Source organism: Falco cherrug, chromosome 12 (genome assembly GCF_023634085.1).
Source record: "Falco cherrug isolate bFalChe1 chromosome 12, bFalChe1.pri, whole genome shotgun sequence".
Lineage (NCBI taxonomy): Eukaryota > Metazoa > Chordata > Aves > Falconiformes > Falconidae > Falco > Falco cherrug.
In genome coordinates, this window is record NC_073708.1 from 27,703,350 (window position 1) to 27,719,019 (window position 15,670).

A 15,670-nucleotide genomic window follows, 5' to 3' on the forward strand; every position below is an offset into this window, starting at 1 on the left:
ACATACAGGTAAATCCAATACTGCACAAAACAACATTCCAAACAGAATTATACCCCGGGCAGTTGTCTCATCATGCCCTTGTCCACATCTGCCAAATTCACACCTGGGGTGAAGACGAACACACATTTATGCTAGCATTTGCGTACAGCAGGCCTCAGACTTCACTATGGTTCAAAATGGTTAGTAAATGGCCTGTTGCAGTTAAGGCTATTAGTAGTATCTTCTTGCCTTTAAGTATTTACATCTCTCTTGATGTACTTGCTTCCACATGAGCAATCCATGAGTCGCTATAAAAACACCGATCACCATTTTACACCAATAGCCACTCACTCAGGCCTTGGTCTGTACTATGGTGCGTACATAATTGAATCTCCTGACCTCTGTACAGGACTGAGTGTTACTATACCTGAAATTAACAGCTCCTCCTATTCCCTGGAAAATGTAAATCCTGCCACATAGTGCCACTTTAGCCTGTGCAGGGTATCAACAAGTCTTAAAGGCTCCCTCAGGAAAGGCACATTATAATACAATCCAAGGAGCTGCCTTTTACACTTCCCATGAATATGGCTGTCCTTCAAAATCAACACCCAGCCAGTAACACAACATTTTCATTACACTCTTGTAATACAGGTACCAAGATCTTATTTCAGTGATTCTTAAGTATTTCCACAGCTCTGACTACTGCATCCGAGTTCTCCATTAGCTCCTACAAACAAGACCCCATTAGCCCCTTGTCCTGCTCTTCTGTGCTGGAATTCACCCCTTGTCTCACTGCTTCTCCCAATTTCAGCATTATCTAACACTGGGCTTCCTTGCAAACCATCCTTCTCTGTCACCTTGCATCTGCGTTAGCCGGGGTGAGCCAGCTCCTTTCCCCTTCCCACCCCCCCCTGCCCTTTAACCTCTTCCCACCCTGGCCACATCCCTCCTGTTTACACCACCTTCCTCGCATCAGCACCACACCCTCCTATCCCGCCGCCCTCAATAATTTCCACCTAACCCAGTAGCCAGCCCTACAATTTAACGGTGAATTCAAGGCCACGGCCCGTTACCCAGCTCCCGGGGCTCCGCCGGGCCAGCCCCGGCAGCAGGTCGCAGCGGGCAGCCGCCGCCGCCCCGGCAGCGCACTGGGCGTCGTGAGTGGGGAGCATCTCTGCCACTGACCGCTGCGTTCCCTAATAACATGGAAATGAGAGGTCATGGCTGAAAAGGAATAGTTCCTAGATTAAAACATCTATTTTATTATTTTTTTTTTTTTGCTTCCAAACGCCCCCAAGAAGCTCATTCTAGAGATGAAACGCAAAGCAGCACGGTGTAATTTCAGGGATTTTTTTTCGTGTTTTTTTATTTCTGTTTTTGGTACTTAACGCCCAACAACGAGTTTTCTTTTTCCCCCCTAATAAACAGGCAGAGGAAAATAAAGGGGAAAGTGGAAAGGAGCGGGGCGAAAATAATTTTTGCAGCCGAGTTTCGGTATTTCTGTTGAAACCCGGGAGATAGAAATGGGCATGGATTTTCGCGCGCCTTAATTGACGCTAAAAAGCAGCAGAAAACAGCAAACCAGCCCGTTTCGCTCCCGTCGTAACTATCCGTAGCCCCCCCGGTCCCATCTGCTAAGCCCCACGCACGGCGCGGTTCCGCGGGTGGGCGGCGGGGGCCGGCAGCCAAGGCGCGGGGGGAGAGGCGCCGCCGGGGCTCCCGGGCAGCGGCCGCGCTGGGCCGGCTCGTCCCACGGAGCTGCTCCTCCTCGTTTTTTCCACCTGCTTAATCACATTTAAATATATTAAATACTTTCCTATTGTTGTCCTGGTATAGAAGTAATTGCTGCAGTTGCCATGGGGATGTTATGACAACACAGGGGGGGTGCCCGCATGATTAGAGGAGGCAGAGGTGTCCCCTCGCCTGGAGGACGTGGGAAGCTGGCGTGCCTGACACCAGTGCCCTGGGAACGCTGCGCTCCCACCGATGAAATCACCTCGGTAGAGCGAGATACCTGGGCTCGCACCCACCGCCGGGGACAACGACGAAGAGATGTCAGAGGGCGGTGGGACGGGTCAAAGCCACTCTCGCCCCAGCGATGCCACCGCGGGCCTGGCTGAACGGGCAGCAGCTGTGTTTGCTCAGCGCCCGGGACGGCGGCACCGGCACAAAGGCCGCGCCGCCCCGCCCCGGTGAGCAGCACCCGGGGCCACCCCGCCGCGTCCGGACCGGCCCTGCCCTCCTCCTCCTCCTCGTCTTCTCAGGGGCTGCGGGGCGGTTTCCAGGCCGGGAAACGGGGCTTCGAGCTCCGGGACAGCGGCGGTGGCGGGGCCTGGAGCCCTCCCGTGTACTGCGGGGGAAACCAGGGCGGGGGTCGGGTTTCGCCCCTCGGTCTCCAGCCAAGCATTGCCGTCCCCGCCGGCGGGGCCCCGGGGACAGGCTGCCCGGGGGACAGCGTGGGAGCGGTACTGCCACCTTTCCCGGCCGCGGCGGAGGGGCCGTGCGGGGCCCCGGCAGCCAGCGAGCCGCACGCCGGGGCTGCTGCGGAGCAAAAGGCAGAGCCGCAGCCGGAGGGGAGACGACCTCGCCCCGAGCCTCCTTTATGTAGCAGCAAGTCGGGTTTGCGGGGGGCGCGCTGAGGGCGGAGGGGGTGGGCGAGAGGCGGCTCTGGAAAAGAGTGGGGAGGCTGGCGGAGCTTCCCCACCTCGGACTTAAAAATAAAACAACCAGCCTGTAAAAAAAGACACAGAGACCCCCACACCCCCCCTCGGCGGCCCCGCTGAGCGCGGTGGCTGCAGCGGCCGGCCCCGAGCCAGCGCCGGCTTCAAGCCTTGCCGGGCTGCGCAGGCAGCCTCGCAGCGAGCGGGGCGCTGGGAGGTTCATTTTAGGTGAAGGAATGTCATTTCGCTACTAAATGGTTAGTCTAATTTGATCTTTATTATGCTGTGGATTAGGGCTGATTCATATTAAACACTAGTGCAGTTAATATAACTGCGGAACGTGTCCCACTGTATGTACAGCAGCCGCTGTTACAGCCTCGCCGCTTCCTGCGATCCACGGATTAAGATTTAATTAACAGGGAAGTTTGCTAGAGCTCGCCCGCAGCCTCCTTGCTTTACAAATAATTTATACTCGGTTCCGCGGATTTTTATTCAAGTGGCAGCATTTTATTTTACTCTAAAAGGGACCTGAATATTTTATGTTCTGCCAGAAGCTTCTGTATACGAACTTCTCCGAGGCAGCTTCAAACCCAGGGGATTTTTTAATTTTTTTTTTTTTTTAATCTACGGGAATTACCTCAATAGGGACAATGTATCAGATTCTCTTTCCTCCTCCTCCCCCCAATTTAACAGCCTAAACTACCCATATGATAGTTAATCGTCGTGATCCCCATTGTCGGTTGTATAAATCCAAGCTCAAGCCAACCTCCAAGACACGGCAACAATTCTGATAAATTGTCCTGCTCGCCTAACTACACAAGAATGGCTTTTATAATTAAAAGGGGAGCTGAGTTAAATCAACAGCTCCTAAGCCCTTCTCAACAGGGCTAGAATGGGAGAAATGTGGCGACCTGATTTCTTTAAGTAGCAGCTCTTTGTAGCTCATTCACGATCTCAGATACGGAAACCCATCCTTGCACAAAGTCAGCTGCCAACAACAACAAAAAAAAAACCAAAAAAAAAAAAAACCCGAGGAAAAAAGTTTATTCAGATGCTCAAAGTCCATCTCTTTTTTTTTTTTTTCTCCAGTCTAACATAACCCTGGCACTTTATAACCAAACAGACAACTCCTTTTCCAATTAAAGTGGAATTAGGAAACTCAATCAAATTAGCTCACTATTAAAGCCCTTCTTTATTAAACCGTTTTATTGTAGTAATATTAAGTTTCACCCGCTCTTGGAAAACGAGACTTTAAAAAGTTTTCCTTGTGATATTGATTTGGCTTCTCCCAGGATGGATCAGGGTCAAAAGTATTTACCTAGGTGTAATCTGTAATATATTTTTTTTAAGAAAATCTTAAAATTGTAACCAGCTTGATTAATTGTACAAGGCGGGGAAGAATTGCATTTTACTTGCTCCTGTCCTTTGATTTTACCCAGGGGCTTCCTTCAATAGCTGCGGCGGGATGCGTCTCCTCCCAGACCCACCAGTATATTAACTGGTTGGTAGGAGCCGGGCTGTCAGCTCCGAGCCAATGTTTACACAGTTATATTTGAAGTGAGAAAGTAAACAGTCCAGCTGTGCCACGGAGCGGTTCGGTGGGATTAGGTTTCCATACCAACCAACTTTGTGAGCTTTTACAGTCTTAATTCAACCATGCACTCAACTTGTTCTTTGTGAGTAATAGTTTTCCTGGGCCAAACGCTCCCAGGACTGATAAGAAAGTCGCGATCCGGCCTTCGGAAGGATTGCTTCTCTGGATGCTGCCCCTCCAACTCATCGAAATAAATAAATAGAGGGAGGAACGCCCTTCTTACTTTTTGATCTTGAAGAATAGTTGAACACCCTTGCCAAGAAAAAAAGAGGGGGGGGGGGGGGGAGAAGAAAACCCAGAAGAAACAACAAAAAAATTAACAAAAGAAAAAAACAACCACCTACGCCTGTAGCCTTTAATCTTGAAACGAGGGAAAGATTTGGAAGGATACACAGCTCCAAAACTAAACCAGCAAAATCTTCCCTGCACATACCCCCTCACTGAGGTTGTGGTCGTAACTCATTCGCTCCTGCCGCAAACACATTCTTACGTTCTGAAAAACGTTGTTATTATATACCCCTCTGCTTATCTTAATATAGAAACAATTAAAAATCACACTCAGATTTCAGATACGAGGGGAAAAAGTACCTCTCCGCTGCTACACAACCTGCAGTCGGCCAGGCCGGCATCTGCTTTAACCATGCTCTTCTCTGTGACAATGCCAGATCTCCTAAACGTGACAAAAATCAGCAAGATATGGAAGAAAAATAAATCCTGCTTTACACCTCTGATTTTCACCACCCCCACCCTGTGTGTAAATGATAAAAAGACCAGAACCAGAAATAAGGTATTTGACAATTTCCCTTGATAACAAAATTTCTCTGGTTTGTATGCTTCATTTTTATTCATAAAGTTTCCCAATAATATCTCGTTTGACCATGATAAAAGTGTAATAAACATGTTTGTACTAATTGCATAAACTCCTTTAAATATTGACTGTACTCGTCAAACGAATTTCCCAAAACAACTTCCATTGTCTCATAAAATACTACTTGCCATTTATAAGACCGATTCCTTTTTTTTTTTTAATAGAAAATAACATTTATTTCTATGAAATGAAACACAGAATTACCTGTTAGAAACAGCAAGAAGTTTGCTACATCGGAACAAGAAAGCAATTTTCTTGCAGATCACAAATGAAGGAGGCTTATTAAACCGTCATACACCATTGGCGCCGGGGTCCTACGGACAGTTACAAATATATCTACTTTCCAATGTTATATACAGATCGTAACATTTCTGGGGGTGGGAAGGAAAAGGCTTTAAATTTGACAATATGTTTAATCTATACGCCTGGTAAGTATTACAATGAGCTGTCTAACCTTTAGCTTAACGTTAATACCAAGTTCACCTACAAGTTACATTAATAACTTAGATTTCCATTTTATAACATTATACACTTGCTAGTATACATATATATATATGTATGTGTGTAGGAAAGAGCGCGTGTATGCACACACCCCCGCAACGCACCAAGGATATCCATGCTTATGGCCATAAGCAACAAAGAGTGACTCATGTCTGGACAATGAAAGTGCACCTTTATCACCGTTTTAATACACCTACGTCTGTCCGCACCAGGCTCCGCACGCAACCACCGCCTGCACGGGGGAGGGGGGGGGGGGGGAGAAGCCCTCTGCGCCCCTCCACCCGTGCCTACCTAGCTACCCCTGCACAGATGAGCTTTAGGAAGCCGCCCCCCGCTATTGCTTCTCGGGGGTGTTGTTGACCATGGGCCCGTAGAGCCCGCCGGAGTAGACCTGCTCCTTGTGCACGGCAGAGCGGTCCCGCATGAGGTCGCTGAAGGCGTAGTCCACGGGCGGCCGGAACCCCAGGGTGGGCATCAGCCCGGCCGTGGAGTAGGGGGTCATGAAGGCCAGTCCCCGGCTGTGCGCCGAGTAGGCGAGGCGCAGGGGGTTGAGTCCCAGGTGGGTGCCCAGCGGGTAGGCGCCGGCCTCGGCCCCGAAGTGCGTGGCGTTGGGCTGCAGGGGGGAGAAGGCGGAGCGGCTGCCCAGCGCGCCGATGGCGGGGGCCATGGCGCCGGCGATCAAGGGCCGGTGGTGGGCGGCGGCGGCGGCGGGAGTGGGCGGAAGGCCTTGCAAGGCACCGTCCCGAGCCCAGCCCTCCTCGGGGCCCTTCTCCGGGCCGCGGTTGTTGAGGATCTGCTCGATGGCCTGTACCACGTCCCCGCCGCAGCCCTGCAGCACCAGCTCCAGCACGCTGCGCTTGTGCGCCGGGAAGACGCGCGTCAGGATGTCGATGGGAGTCCGCTGCCGGCCGCCGGCCGAGGGCGACGGGTCCTGCTCGTCCTTGTCCGCCTCCGAGCCCGAGTCCGAGCCCAGCGGGCTGATAGAGCCCGGGCTCTCCTCCCCCTCCTTCGGGCCCTTGGAGACGGGCGAGCTCAGGAAGGACTCGCCGTCCCCGTTCTCCGAGCCCGAGCCGTGGCGAGCTTCTGGGGAGGAGGTGCCGGGCACGGACTCGCCGTCCGGGGAGAGGGGCTTCCCGCCCGCCTGCTGCGGGGTGACGGCACGGCTCGGCAGCAGCGTCTTGGGGAACAGCTCGAACTTCTGCATCTTGGACTCTGCGGGCCGGGGGGGTGGGTGGGGGTGGTGGCAGAAGGAGAGAGACCGTCAGTGCGGCTGCCCCAGCCGGGCCCCGCCGAGCCACACGGCCGCTCCGCCGGAGGGTGCCGCTTGTGGGTGCGCGCCCCCCCCCGGCCCCCCCACCCTCCTCCGGCCCCCCCACCCTCCTCCGGCCCCTTCCACCCCGCCCCCCGCACCGCCGGTTCCAGGATCCCCCCGAGGGCGCGAAGCGCGGCCTTACCTGAGGCGCCGGCGCCTCCCTCGCCGCCGCCCCCGGCGCAGACGGAGCCGAAGACCTCGTACGCGGGCCGGGGCGGGATGATACCGTTGGCGGCCGCCAGGGCCAGCCCCTCGGCGGTGCCGTACAGCAGCTGGAGCTCGCGGGCCTCGTTCTCCTCCTGCGCCTGCTGGCGGCGCAGCGCCACCTGGGCCGCCATGACGCGCTGGCGCTCGGCGATGAGGGTGCACTTGGCGCACATGCAGTCCTTCCAGCGGCAGTACCGCTTGTGGCCCTTCAGCGCCGACACCACCCCGTGGTTGCGGCAACGGGCGCACTTGGGCGTCCGCGGGTACTTCTCGGCCGCCCGCAGCAGCAGCGGCGGCGCCCGCAGCAGGCTCCCGGCTACGCTCACCGGCAGCGTGGCCGCTGCCGCGGCCGCCGCCGCCGCCACCGAGCTGGGGGGCACCGGGGGGGGCGCGGCGGGCACGTTGGGCAGCTCCGACCGCAGCTCCATCTTGGCGAGCCCGCCCCGAAAAGCGCGATCCCCCCCCTCCCTGGCCTCCCCCAAAGCGACGCCGGGCGGGGCAGCCCCCCGCGCCGCACCCGCGGAGAAGCTCCCGGCGCCTCGAGGCGCGATCACGTGCGGGGGGCTGCCGGCACCCCCCGTGTGGGCATGCAACCCCCGGCAGCCGCCTGCTCCCCCGCCTCGCTCGCCGCCCCGGGCCCCCCGCACCGGCACACCGCTCCGGAGCGGGGCTCGGGTGAGGAGGGGGCCGTCGGGAGTTTCTCCGCGCCCGGCTCCCCGCCCCTCCGCCCACGAAAAGCGGTTCTAAGCAAATCCAAGAAAACTTAGATCGCTCTGGCTTCCTCGCTCTCTGTGCGCATCTGGCGGGGCAGCACCAAGTCCATCGCGCCGGGCTCCAAGCCGAGCTCTCCCGCCCGCGCCGGCGGGCCCGCCGCTCCCCGCGGCGCCCCGGCGGACACCCCCGCTGCTCCCTAAACTCAGCTCCCCCGTCCCCCTGCAGCTACGGTCACAGATTAACAGTGTCCCTTCAAAAAGCAATCCGGCACCTTCAACGACGGGATCCCTCGCCACAAGCCGCGGAGGCTAAAATCCAGGAGAGAATTTTTAAAAAAAATAGTTAGAAAAAAAATCACCCCGTGTCCCGCGCAGCGGCACCGCGGCCGGGCAGAGAGGCCGGCAGCCCGCGGGCACGGAAGCCCCCCCGGCCCGGCTGGGCTGGGCTCGGCCGGGCTCGGCTCGGCCGCCGCGGCCAGCCCCGAGCAGGCGGCCGGCGCGGGAGCGGGCAGGGCCGGAGCGGGCAGGGCCCCGCGCCCCCCGGGACACGCCACCGCCCCGCGCCGCCTGGCGCGTGCGGCCCGCGCGGCCGGAGCTGGAGGCAGAGCGCGCTGCCCGCCGCGCCGCCCGCCGCCACTCGCGCTATTGTTGCGCCCCGCGTTGCCATTAGGCAACATTTGACAACAATGTGGCGCCTGCTATTGGCCAGGGGCGGGAAGCGCCGCTCTGATTGGCCGCCCGACGGGCCGCCGCGTCCGCCCGGCGGCTGCCCGAGCGCGCCGCGCCCGCGGAGGGGCCGGGAGGGTCCGGGGGGGACCCGCGGGGCGAGCGGTGTCCGCGCGTGTGCGTGTGCTCCCGCTGCGCGCGCGTGCGGGGGTGCGTGCGTGCCCGCCTGCGCGTGCATCTGCCCGGCTCTGCTTGCTACCTGACTTGGGCTTCGCTTTTCTTTTTTTTTTTTTTTTTTGTTTTTTTAATCCAGTGGTAAACGGTATTTGCCTTGCCAACTGTTTGATTTCTTTTTTTTTTCCCTGGGCGTCACTTGTCAAAAGGGTGGGGGAAATGTGCTGTGGAAGGTGACAATTCAATTTATGGTTTCCCCCCTCCCCTTGGAGATTTTGTTTTATAATAGTACGTAACGATGCCTCTCTCTTTCCTTCCTTCTTCCCTTCCTTTTTCCTTCCTTCCTTCCTTCATTTTTCCTCCCTTCCCTCGCTCTCTCTGCCCCTTCCTCTCTTTCTCCCCCCTCCGCCCCACCGCTGCAGGTGAGCTGCCGGAGCGCTGCCGCGGCCGCAGAACCCGAGGTGAGTTTGACTTTCCGTCCTTCCAGCGCGCTGTGCCCCGGCAGAGCCCTGCCCGCCCCTTGCTCCCCAGAAAGCCAAGTCCGCTCCCTCTCCTGCCAGCTGTTTGCGTGACTACATGTTCAACAGGCGCCTTCCCCGCGGGGACAATAAACCCGAGGGACTGATTTTTGAGGAGGAAGCTGTCGGGCTGGTAACTGTATATTAACCCCGAAGCTTTTGTTTTAGCATTAACCACCCGGGTTTGACGTCACCGTCGCTGCTAACGGGGAGGAGGTAGCGCTTGGGAAGCCTCGGTGGGAAATAGCGCCGGCTCCTCTCCCCAGGGCTCTCCCCTCCGTTTCCCACGAGGGATCTCCATCCTCCTCGGCACTTTTAAAAGTTCTTTGTTACACGCGGCCCCAAGTCCTGCCCCGTAGCAGGAAGCGCCCGCTGGTCCCTCGGGCCCTCCTGCCCGCCGCCTCAGCATCCCACCTGCGCGGCACACGCTGCCGACCTTCCCCGGGGGCTCCCCGGCTGTCTGTCCGGCCAGCTGCCCGCCCGCAGGGACAGCCCTGGCTCCGCTCGGAACGGCCGGGCCGCCCGCCGCCCCCTCCGCCGCGGGGAGGCGCGCACGGCCACGGGGGGCCGCGGGGCAGCCCCACTGCGGGACCGGCAGCGCCCGCGGGTGCTGCGCTGCCCCTGGCCTTTTGTCACACTCCGCCTGTGGCTGCGGAAAGCACAAGTGCAGAGCCATCAAACTTTGCAATATTTTTCCTACACTCACACCCTTCTTCCTCTTTTTTGATTTTTTTTTTAACGAAATGAACGCTTTCCCACCCGACTTTCCGTGTGTGCAGCTGCCAACCACTCCTCGTGATTTAGGTGTTATAACACCTTTATTTAATACAGCCGCCAAGTCAAAATACCCGATTAGATTTTGTTCGCAACCACTAATTTTACTCTCCGGGGGCAATTACTCAGATCACCTGATTTAATTGGAAATTCGTAGAACTCGATCAGACTGCAGCTCCGTCTGCTTTGCAAAAAAGAAACATTTGAAGTTATTGCTTTATGTTGGCTTGCCATGGAGAAAATGTTCTCTCTTCTTCCCGGCAGTTTTGTTTGGGTTTGCGGTGGTTGGGTTGGGTTTTTTTTCCGCAAATACTTTTCCCTTTCCCCCCCGAGGCAGCCTGCCGTCACCAACAACACAGGACACGGGTTACGATGGTTTCCCTCGGTTCCCTTTTCTTTCAGCTTTGTTTTAAATTAAAGGGCTGTGTTATCCTTACCGTTTACGGCATGTTTAAACGATCTATTTTTGAAACAGCTGTAGGGGAAAAAAAAAAAAGGAAAAAAAAAAAAAAAGAAGCCGACAGTGGGTCATTAACCAGCCAGTGAAACACGGTGGTTTCTGTCCAGAGCCTCATGCCTTTAGTAAGGCTGCAAACGGCGGTGTAGAAGTTGGAACACGGAATTTGTAGCATCTCTATCCCAAGGCGTTACATATATTTTCCGCAGGCTCACGCAGCACGTCCCCCAGTGACTATTTATGAAGAGTTGGGGTGCAACGTCCTAGCGCTTTACACCTAAACCCCCAGTGCCTGTCTGATCTTTATCTCAAGTCAGCACTACAGCAGCACTACAGACACCCCCTCATCCGAAACACTCAACCATATACTGATTTTAAAAATATTACGCTCAGTATCAAGCCAACATCGAAATAGTCGGGGGTTGTTAACAAATAAAAAAAAAAAAAAAGAAAAAGAAAAGAAAGAAAAGTGTTTATTGCAAGAATATTCCAGGCAGCCCCAGGATTCAGCAAGTACTGAGGACATTCGTTGAAAGCTGCCCCGGTGTATGCGCAGCGGTTTAAGGGCTCCCCAGCCGCCGCTGCGGCCGCACCGTCCTGGCAGGGCCGGCAGCAGCCCCGGGGCCGCCGGGGGCGGGGGGCGAAGCCGCCGCTCCCGGGGAAGCGCCGCTGTCCGCCGGGGCCGCTCCTGACCTTCTCCCCTGCGCTACGTGAGCCTCCCCTCTTCCCTCTTCCCTCTTCCCCAGCTCCGGCGGCCGAAACGGGCACTTTCAAACAGCATCCAACTATTATTTTGTTGTTCTCTTTACAAAGTGCCGTCAGAAAGGAGAGCCTCCGAGCCAGCAGCCTCACTTCTCACCGCTTTGATATTTTAATAACCATAATTCCTCCATCGCCCTTATTTTCCCTTGGAAGCTTTCTGTGCAAACGCAGTGCGCGCATTTCACAGGTTTTACCCCAGGCAAACCGCAGCTGGCCGCGGGTTATCCGCATCCGCGGAGCGGCGGCCGGCGCTGGCCGCGGGGTCCGGGCTGTCCCCGTTCCGTCCCGGCCGGCCCCAGTCCCGTGTCTGTTTGACCGTGCACGGGGCGCGGTGGGGAGGCTGCCGTTGCTGCCCTCACCCCATCCCCGACTTCTTCCCCCCTTCTGCTGCAATTCGTTCCATGTTTGACGGGGCACAATAAAATCTTCACGTACATCCCTGCTACTGCGTCTTTTTTGGAGGGGGGTGTTTGGTTTAGGAGCTGCCGCGCTCCCGCTCCGCGGGCGGCTGGGGGACCGGAGCGGGACGCCGCGACTTCCCGGGAAAGAGAAAACCATTCCTCCAGACCCAGCGAAACGCAACCTGAAAGCCCCCGGGACTCGTCTTGCTCCCAGCTTGGCTCTGGGAGCTCCTTCCACCCCCCGCCCCCCCCGGCAGGGCCCCGGCGGAGCAGCCAGGCTTGGCACCAGGAGCCCGGGCCAGCTCCAGGGCCCGGGGCGAGCGGGTCCCCCCGCGGCCAGAGCCCTGCCGGGACCGGGCGCGGGCGGCCGCCGGCCCCGCGGAGCCCCCCCGGGGCGGTGGGAGGGGGGGCAGAGGCAGAGATAATGGGGCGCCGCGCGACCCCGGGGCGGGCAGCGGCGGCGGCTTCGTTACGAGGACGGAAAGAGGCGCCGCGATCGTGCCCCGGTTGCTGCTTATTATCCCCGCTTTCGTTTGACTGCGGCACCCGCAGAAACGCGCGGAGCCGGCGCCCGGGGCTCAGCGCCCACAGCTGGGTCAGCTCGATAAAACACGAGTCGGACTTTTTTATATTTATTTTGAAGAAGACCCGATCTTCCCGGTGTTTATTTCTCTCCTCACCCCCATCGATTCACCTAAAAGCTTCCTATGTACCGCTGCCCTCCGTGCAAAAGTTTCAGAGGGCTGCATGCAACGGTGCGGCTGCATCTTCCCCCAATTACAGTAGTAAAATCTTAATTAAAAAGAGCCTGTCTATTGGCTGCCATGCAGGGGAAGGCAGACACGCACGCCCGGCGGCAGCGCAGCGCCCGGAAGCATCCCAGAGAAATATAGTTCTTGATTAGTGTATTTTCATCTCGTTCTTAGCGGAAGACAGTTTGTAAGTACCTGCTAATGTTAGTGCTCTTTAAGGTTTCAATTGTTCTAGGGGGTTTGCCATTGACTTTTTCATTATTTACCTACTGAATCAAAGTAAGCAAATGCCATCTGTTTCCCTGCTGCTATCATCTTCACTTTTAATTATCCGCCCAGCAGCCTAATAGAGATGATATTAAACTAAATCTTTTTGACATTAAAAGTAATTATCCCCAAACCAATATTACAAGAATGAAAATTACCACCCACCCGCCCACCCCCAGCCCACCTCCCCCCCCCCCAAGAAAAATGCACATTCCTCCTAGTCCAGGCAACCTCTCCTGATCCCGGAGCGGGGAAAGGCAGACGGAGCTGCCGTTAGCCCGGACTTCCCAAGTGTTTGAAACACTATTAACTCGATTTCCCGGCTCCCGGGGGGATTGGGGGGGGCGGGGGGAGCGGGGAAGAGATGAGGGAGGGAGATTGAGGAAGGAATGAGGGAATGAGGGAATGAGGGAAGGAAGGAAGGAAGGAAGGAAGGAAGGAAGCAAGGAAGCAAGGAAGCAAGGAAGGAAGGAAGGAAGGAAGAAAGGAAGCCAGGCAGGCAGGCCGGGGAAGTCGGGGCTCCACGCTGGTCCTGCGTGGGCTCCCTTCGGGCCCGCAGCCCAGCGGCTGCACGGCGGGACGCGGCCGGCTCCGCACCCGGGGCGGCGGCGTGGGCCGGGGCTGCCTGACCCCACCGGGGCTGCCTGACCCCACCGAGGCCCGGCTCCGGGCTTTTGGAAAACAGCGTACCCCAAACGCAGGCACACGCGGTCTCCCGCAGCGCTTCGCACCGTCCAGCGGCGCTGGGGTGTGCAGTGCATCGGCGCTGAGGGGCCGGTCGTTACAGAGACGTGAGGAGCGGGCTCGTAATTAAGGGAGGACGGCGGGCCTCTAACAGATGGTCGCCTGCTGAATTACTTCCACAGAGTCATTTCACTCAGGCTCAGACTTCTCCGCCATTTCTCCTCCGACTCGCTTTAATATGAGCCGGAGCTGCGTCCCCCATTTCCTTTAATATGTGCTAAACTGAGCTAATTTTAATTGCATGTTTCAACTTTGCTAATTAAATAGAGTGGTCTAATTAAAAGTGACTAGGGAACAGTTTTAATTCAACCCTCTACTTTTTTAACAATCCATTATGCAACAAATCCAGGGTAAGCCCTCCCTTTAAAAAAGCTACAGATGATTGAGTTTTTACACCTTTTTACACGCTCACAATGGGGAGACTTGACCCAACATATGTAGCGGCGGGGCCGGGCCCCCCCGGCTCCCCGGTGGGGTATTGGAAACGGGCTGTCTCGCTGCTGCTGCCCTGCCTGAGCGCTGCTGGACCCGGCTGCCTCCCGGGGCCTCCCCGCTGGAAGTGCTGAGACTATTAGCCCAGCAGAGGTTAGAGTAGCACATCCCCAAGACAGCAGCCCAGGATTTGGGAAAATCGGGCTCTTTACACGCTTCATCTCTTCACCAAGTGCTCATTAGGTTGTTAACCTCTGGTTCACATGAAAGAGGCATGTGATGAATCCCCTCCCGAACAAATGGGCGCATCCCCCTTCAGGCACTGAACAAAGCCCTTAAAATAACTGCACAAGAAAGCCTTTAGTTGTTACTCTAAAATTTCTTTTCTCTGGGAGCTTGCGCCCATCCACACACACGCACCCAGATACACGGGGGGGGGAAGCACACACACGCAAAAATCTCCACCACCACCACCGCCTCCCGTGTGCTGGAGTTAAAAACTAAAAATCCGGGTTCCGTCCCCCGGGCCTTTGGCACTGCCCAGTGCCCGCCGGGTTTGGCTGGAACTCGGGCTGGGCCTTCCCAAGGGAGGGGAAAGAAACCTTAATGGCTTTAGCGGAGCGGGCGGGGGAGGCAGCCTCTCCCTGTGGAGGGGGGAGCTAGGCGCCCCGAGCCGGGGGGGGGCAGCCCCTGCGCTGGGATGGTGGAGGGGGGGGCTGCGGAGGTGCCGACCCCCCCGCACTGCTCTCCCCTGCTCCCCCCCTGCCCCCAGGAGACGAGCGGAGCGGATTTCCAGATGAGCAGGACGCGGGCAGGAATGTCCCGTCCCCGTAGGGGGAGCGCAGCGCAGCCCAGGGCCGCCCGGGGGGAGCCCGCCGCCCCCCGCCAGGGCCGCACGCAGAGCTGCTCCGCTCGGGGTGCGGAGCGGGGCTGGGAGTGGGGCTGGGAGCGGGACGCGGAGCGGGCCGTGCCGCAGCCGGACCGGGCACCTCGGCGGGCAGCGCTGCCGCGCTCGGCCCTGTGCGGGGAGCGGGCGGTCACCGAGGGATGGACGGGGAGCGCGGAGCCCCGCTCCCGCATTCCCACAGCTCTTGTATGGATTTTAGGCTCTTTAAGACCTTTCCTTTTCTCTCTCCCTCCGTCCTTCTCCCTCTCCCTTTTTATTTCCCAGCCCCTCGGGCACGGATTAAAGTGACAGACAATTTTCCCTCCGCACCTTATTGATGGTTAAATGCACTTTGAGATAATGCGCGGGGTGGGGGGGTGCCGGGAGCGCTGCAGACCTCCGAGGGACGGTGGAGCGGGCCCCGGGCAGGCCGCCGCGGGGCGGGGGGGCTGGGCGCAGTGACCCCGCTCCCCGTCACCTTGCAGGTGGCTGCGGGCAGCGAGCGCGGCTGGCAGCCGGCGCGGCCCCGGCGCGGCCCGTGGCACAGGGAAACACGCGTGGGCCGCAGCCTCGCCTGCAGCCGTGGGCCGGCGGCGTGGAAACACACGCTCCCGCACCCGCAGGTAAAGAGGAGGCAGCGGTTCGGAGCCAGAATGACTCAGGAAAGCTCCGCTCTGCTAATTTACTATAGGGCGCTCCGAGAGGTTCATTAAAAAGGCTCTTGTCAGCTCCCTAACGATCCGAGAGCTTTTTAATTATATTTTATATTCCCCTACCCGTCTCCTAACTTCAAACACATGGTAAAAAGGATTTGCTGTTTTGTTTCAGGTAAAACCTAATAATTAAAATTCAGACCCCGTCCCATGCATCTGCTTCGCCTTTGCCAAATGAATTGAAGGGAGAGAGAAAAGCGATTTCATTGAGATCACAGATGGGGTGCAGGTTTTTGGAAGAAATTTGAGAAACACCATTGTCCCGAATCAAAACTCTATGTCTTGCCCCA

The 15,670-nt window shown here is 57.3% G+C and overlaps 1 protein-coding gene across 1 annotated transcript; it reads right to left on the reverse strand.

The window, feature by feature from the left end:
• Positions 1-5,202: 5,202 nt before the first annotated feature.
• Positions 5,203-7,598, reverse strand: DMRTA2 (DMRT like family A2). The gene is made up of 3 exons (XM_055724907.1): positions 7,049-7,598; positions 6,939-6,960; positions 5,203-6,814 (listed from the first exon to the last, which is right to left on the reverse strand). Exons 1-3 carry the CDS (start codon positions 7,547-7,549, stop codon positions 5,937-5,939), a joined length of 1,401 nt encoding a protein of 466 aa, XP_055580882.1. The 5' UTR covers positions 7,550-7,598; the 3' UTR covers positions 5,203-5,936.
• Positions 7,599-15,670: the final 8,072 nt, after the last annotated feature.

What these genes read in the sequence shown, in the direction of transcription:
- DMRTA2 (XM_055724907.1), bottom strand. Translation starts at nt 7,549, where the DNA reads ATGGAGCTGCGGTCGGAGCTGCCCAACGTGCCCGCCGCGCCCCCCCCG. An exon ending in CCGGCGCCTCAGGTAAGGCC is followed by an intron (nt 6,961 to 7,048) that starts GCGCTTCGCGCC and finishes GGGCCGGAGGAG; the next exon opens with GGTGGGGGGGCCGGGGGGGG. An exon ending in TGGGGGGGCCGGGGGGGGGC is followed by an intron (nt 6,815 to 6,938) that starts GCGCACCCACAA and finishes CCCGGCCCGCAG; the next exon opens with AGTCCAAGATGCAGAAGTTC.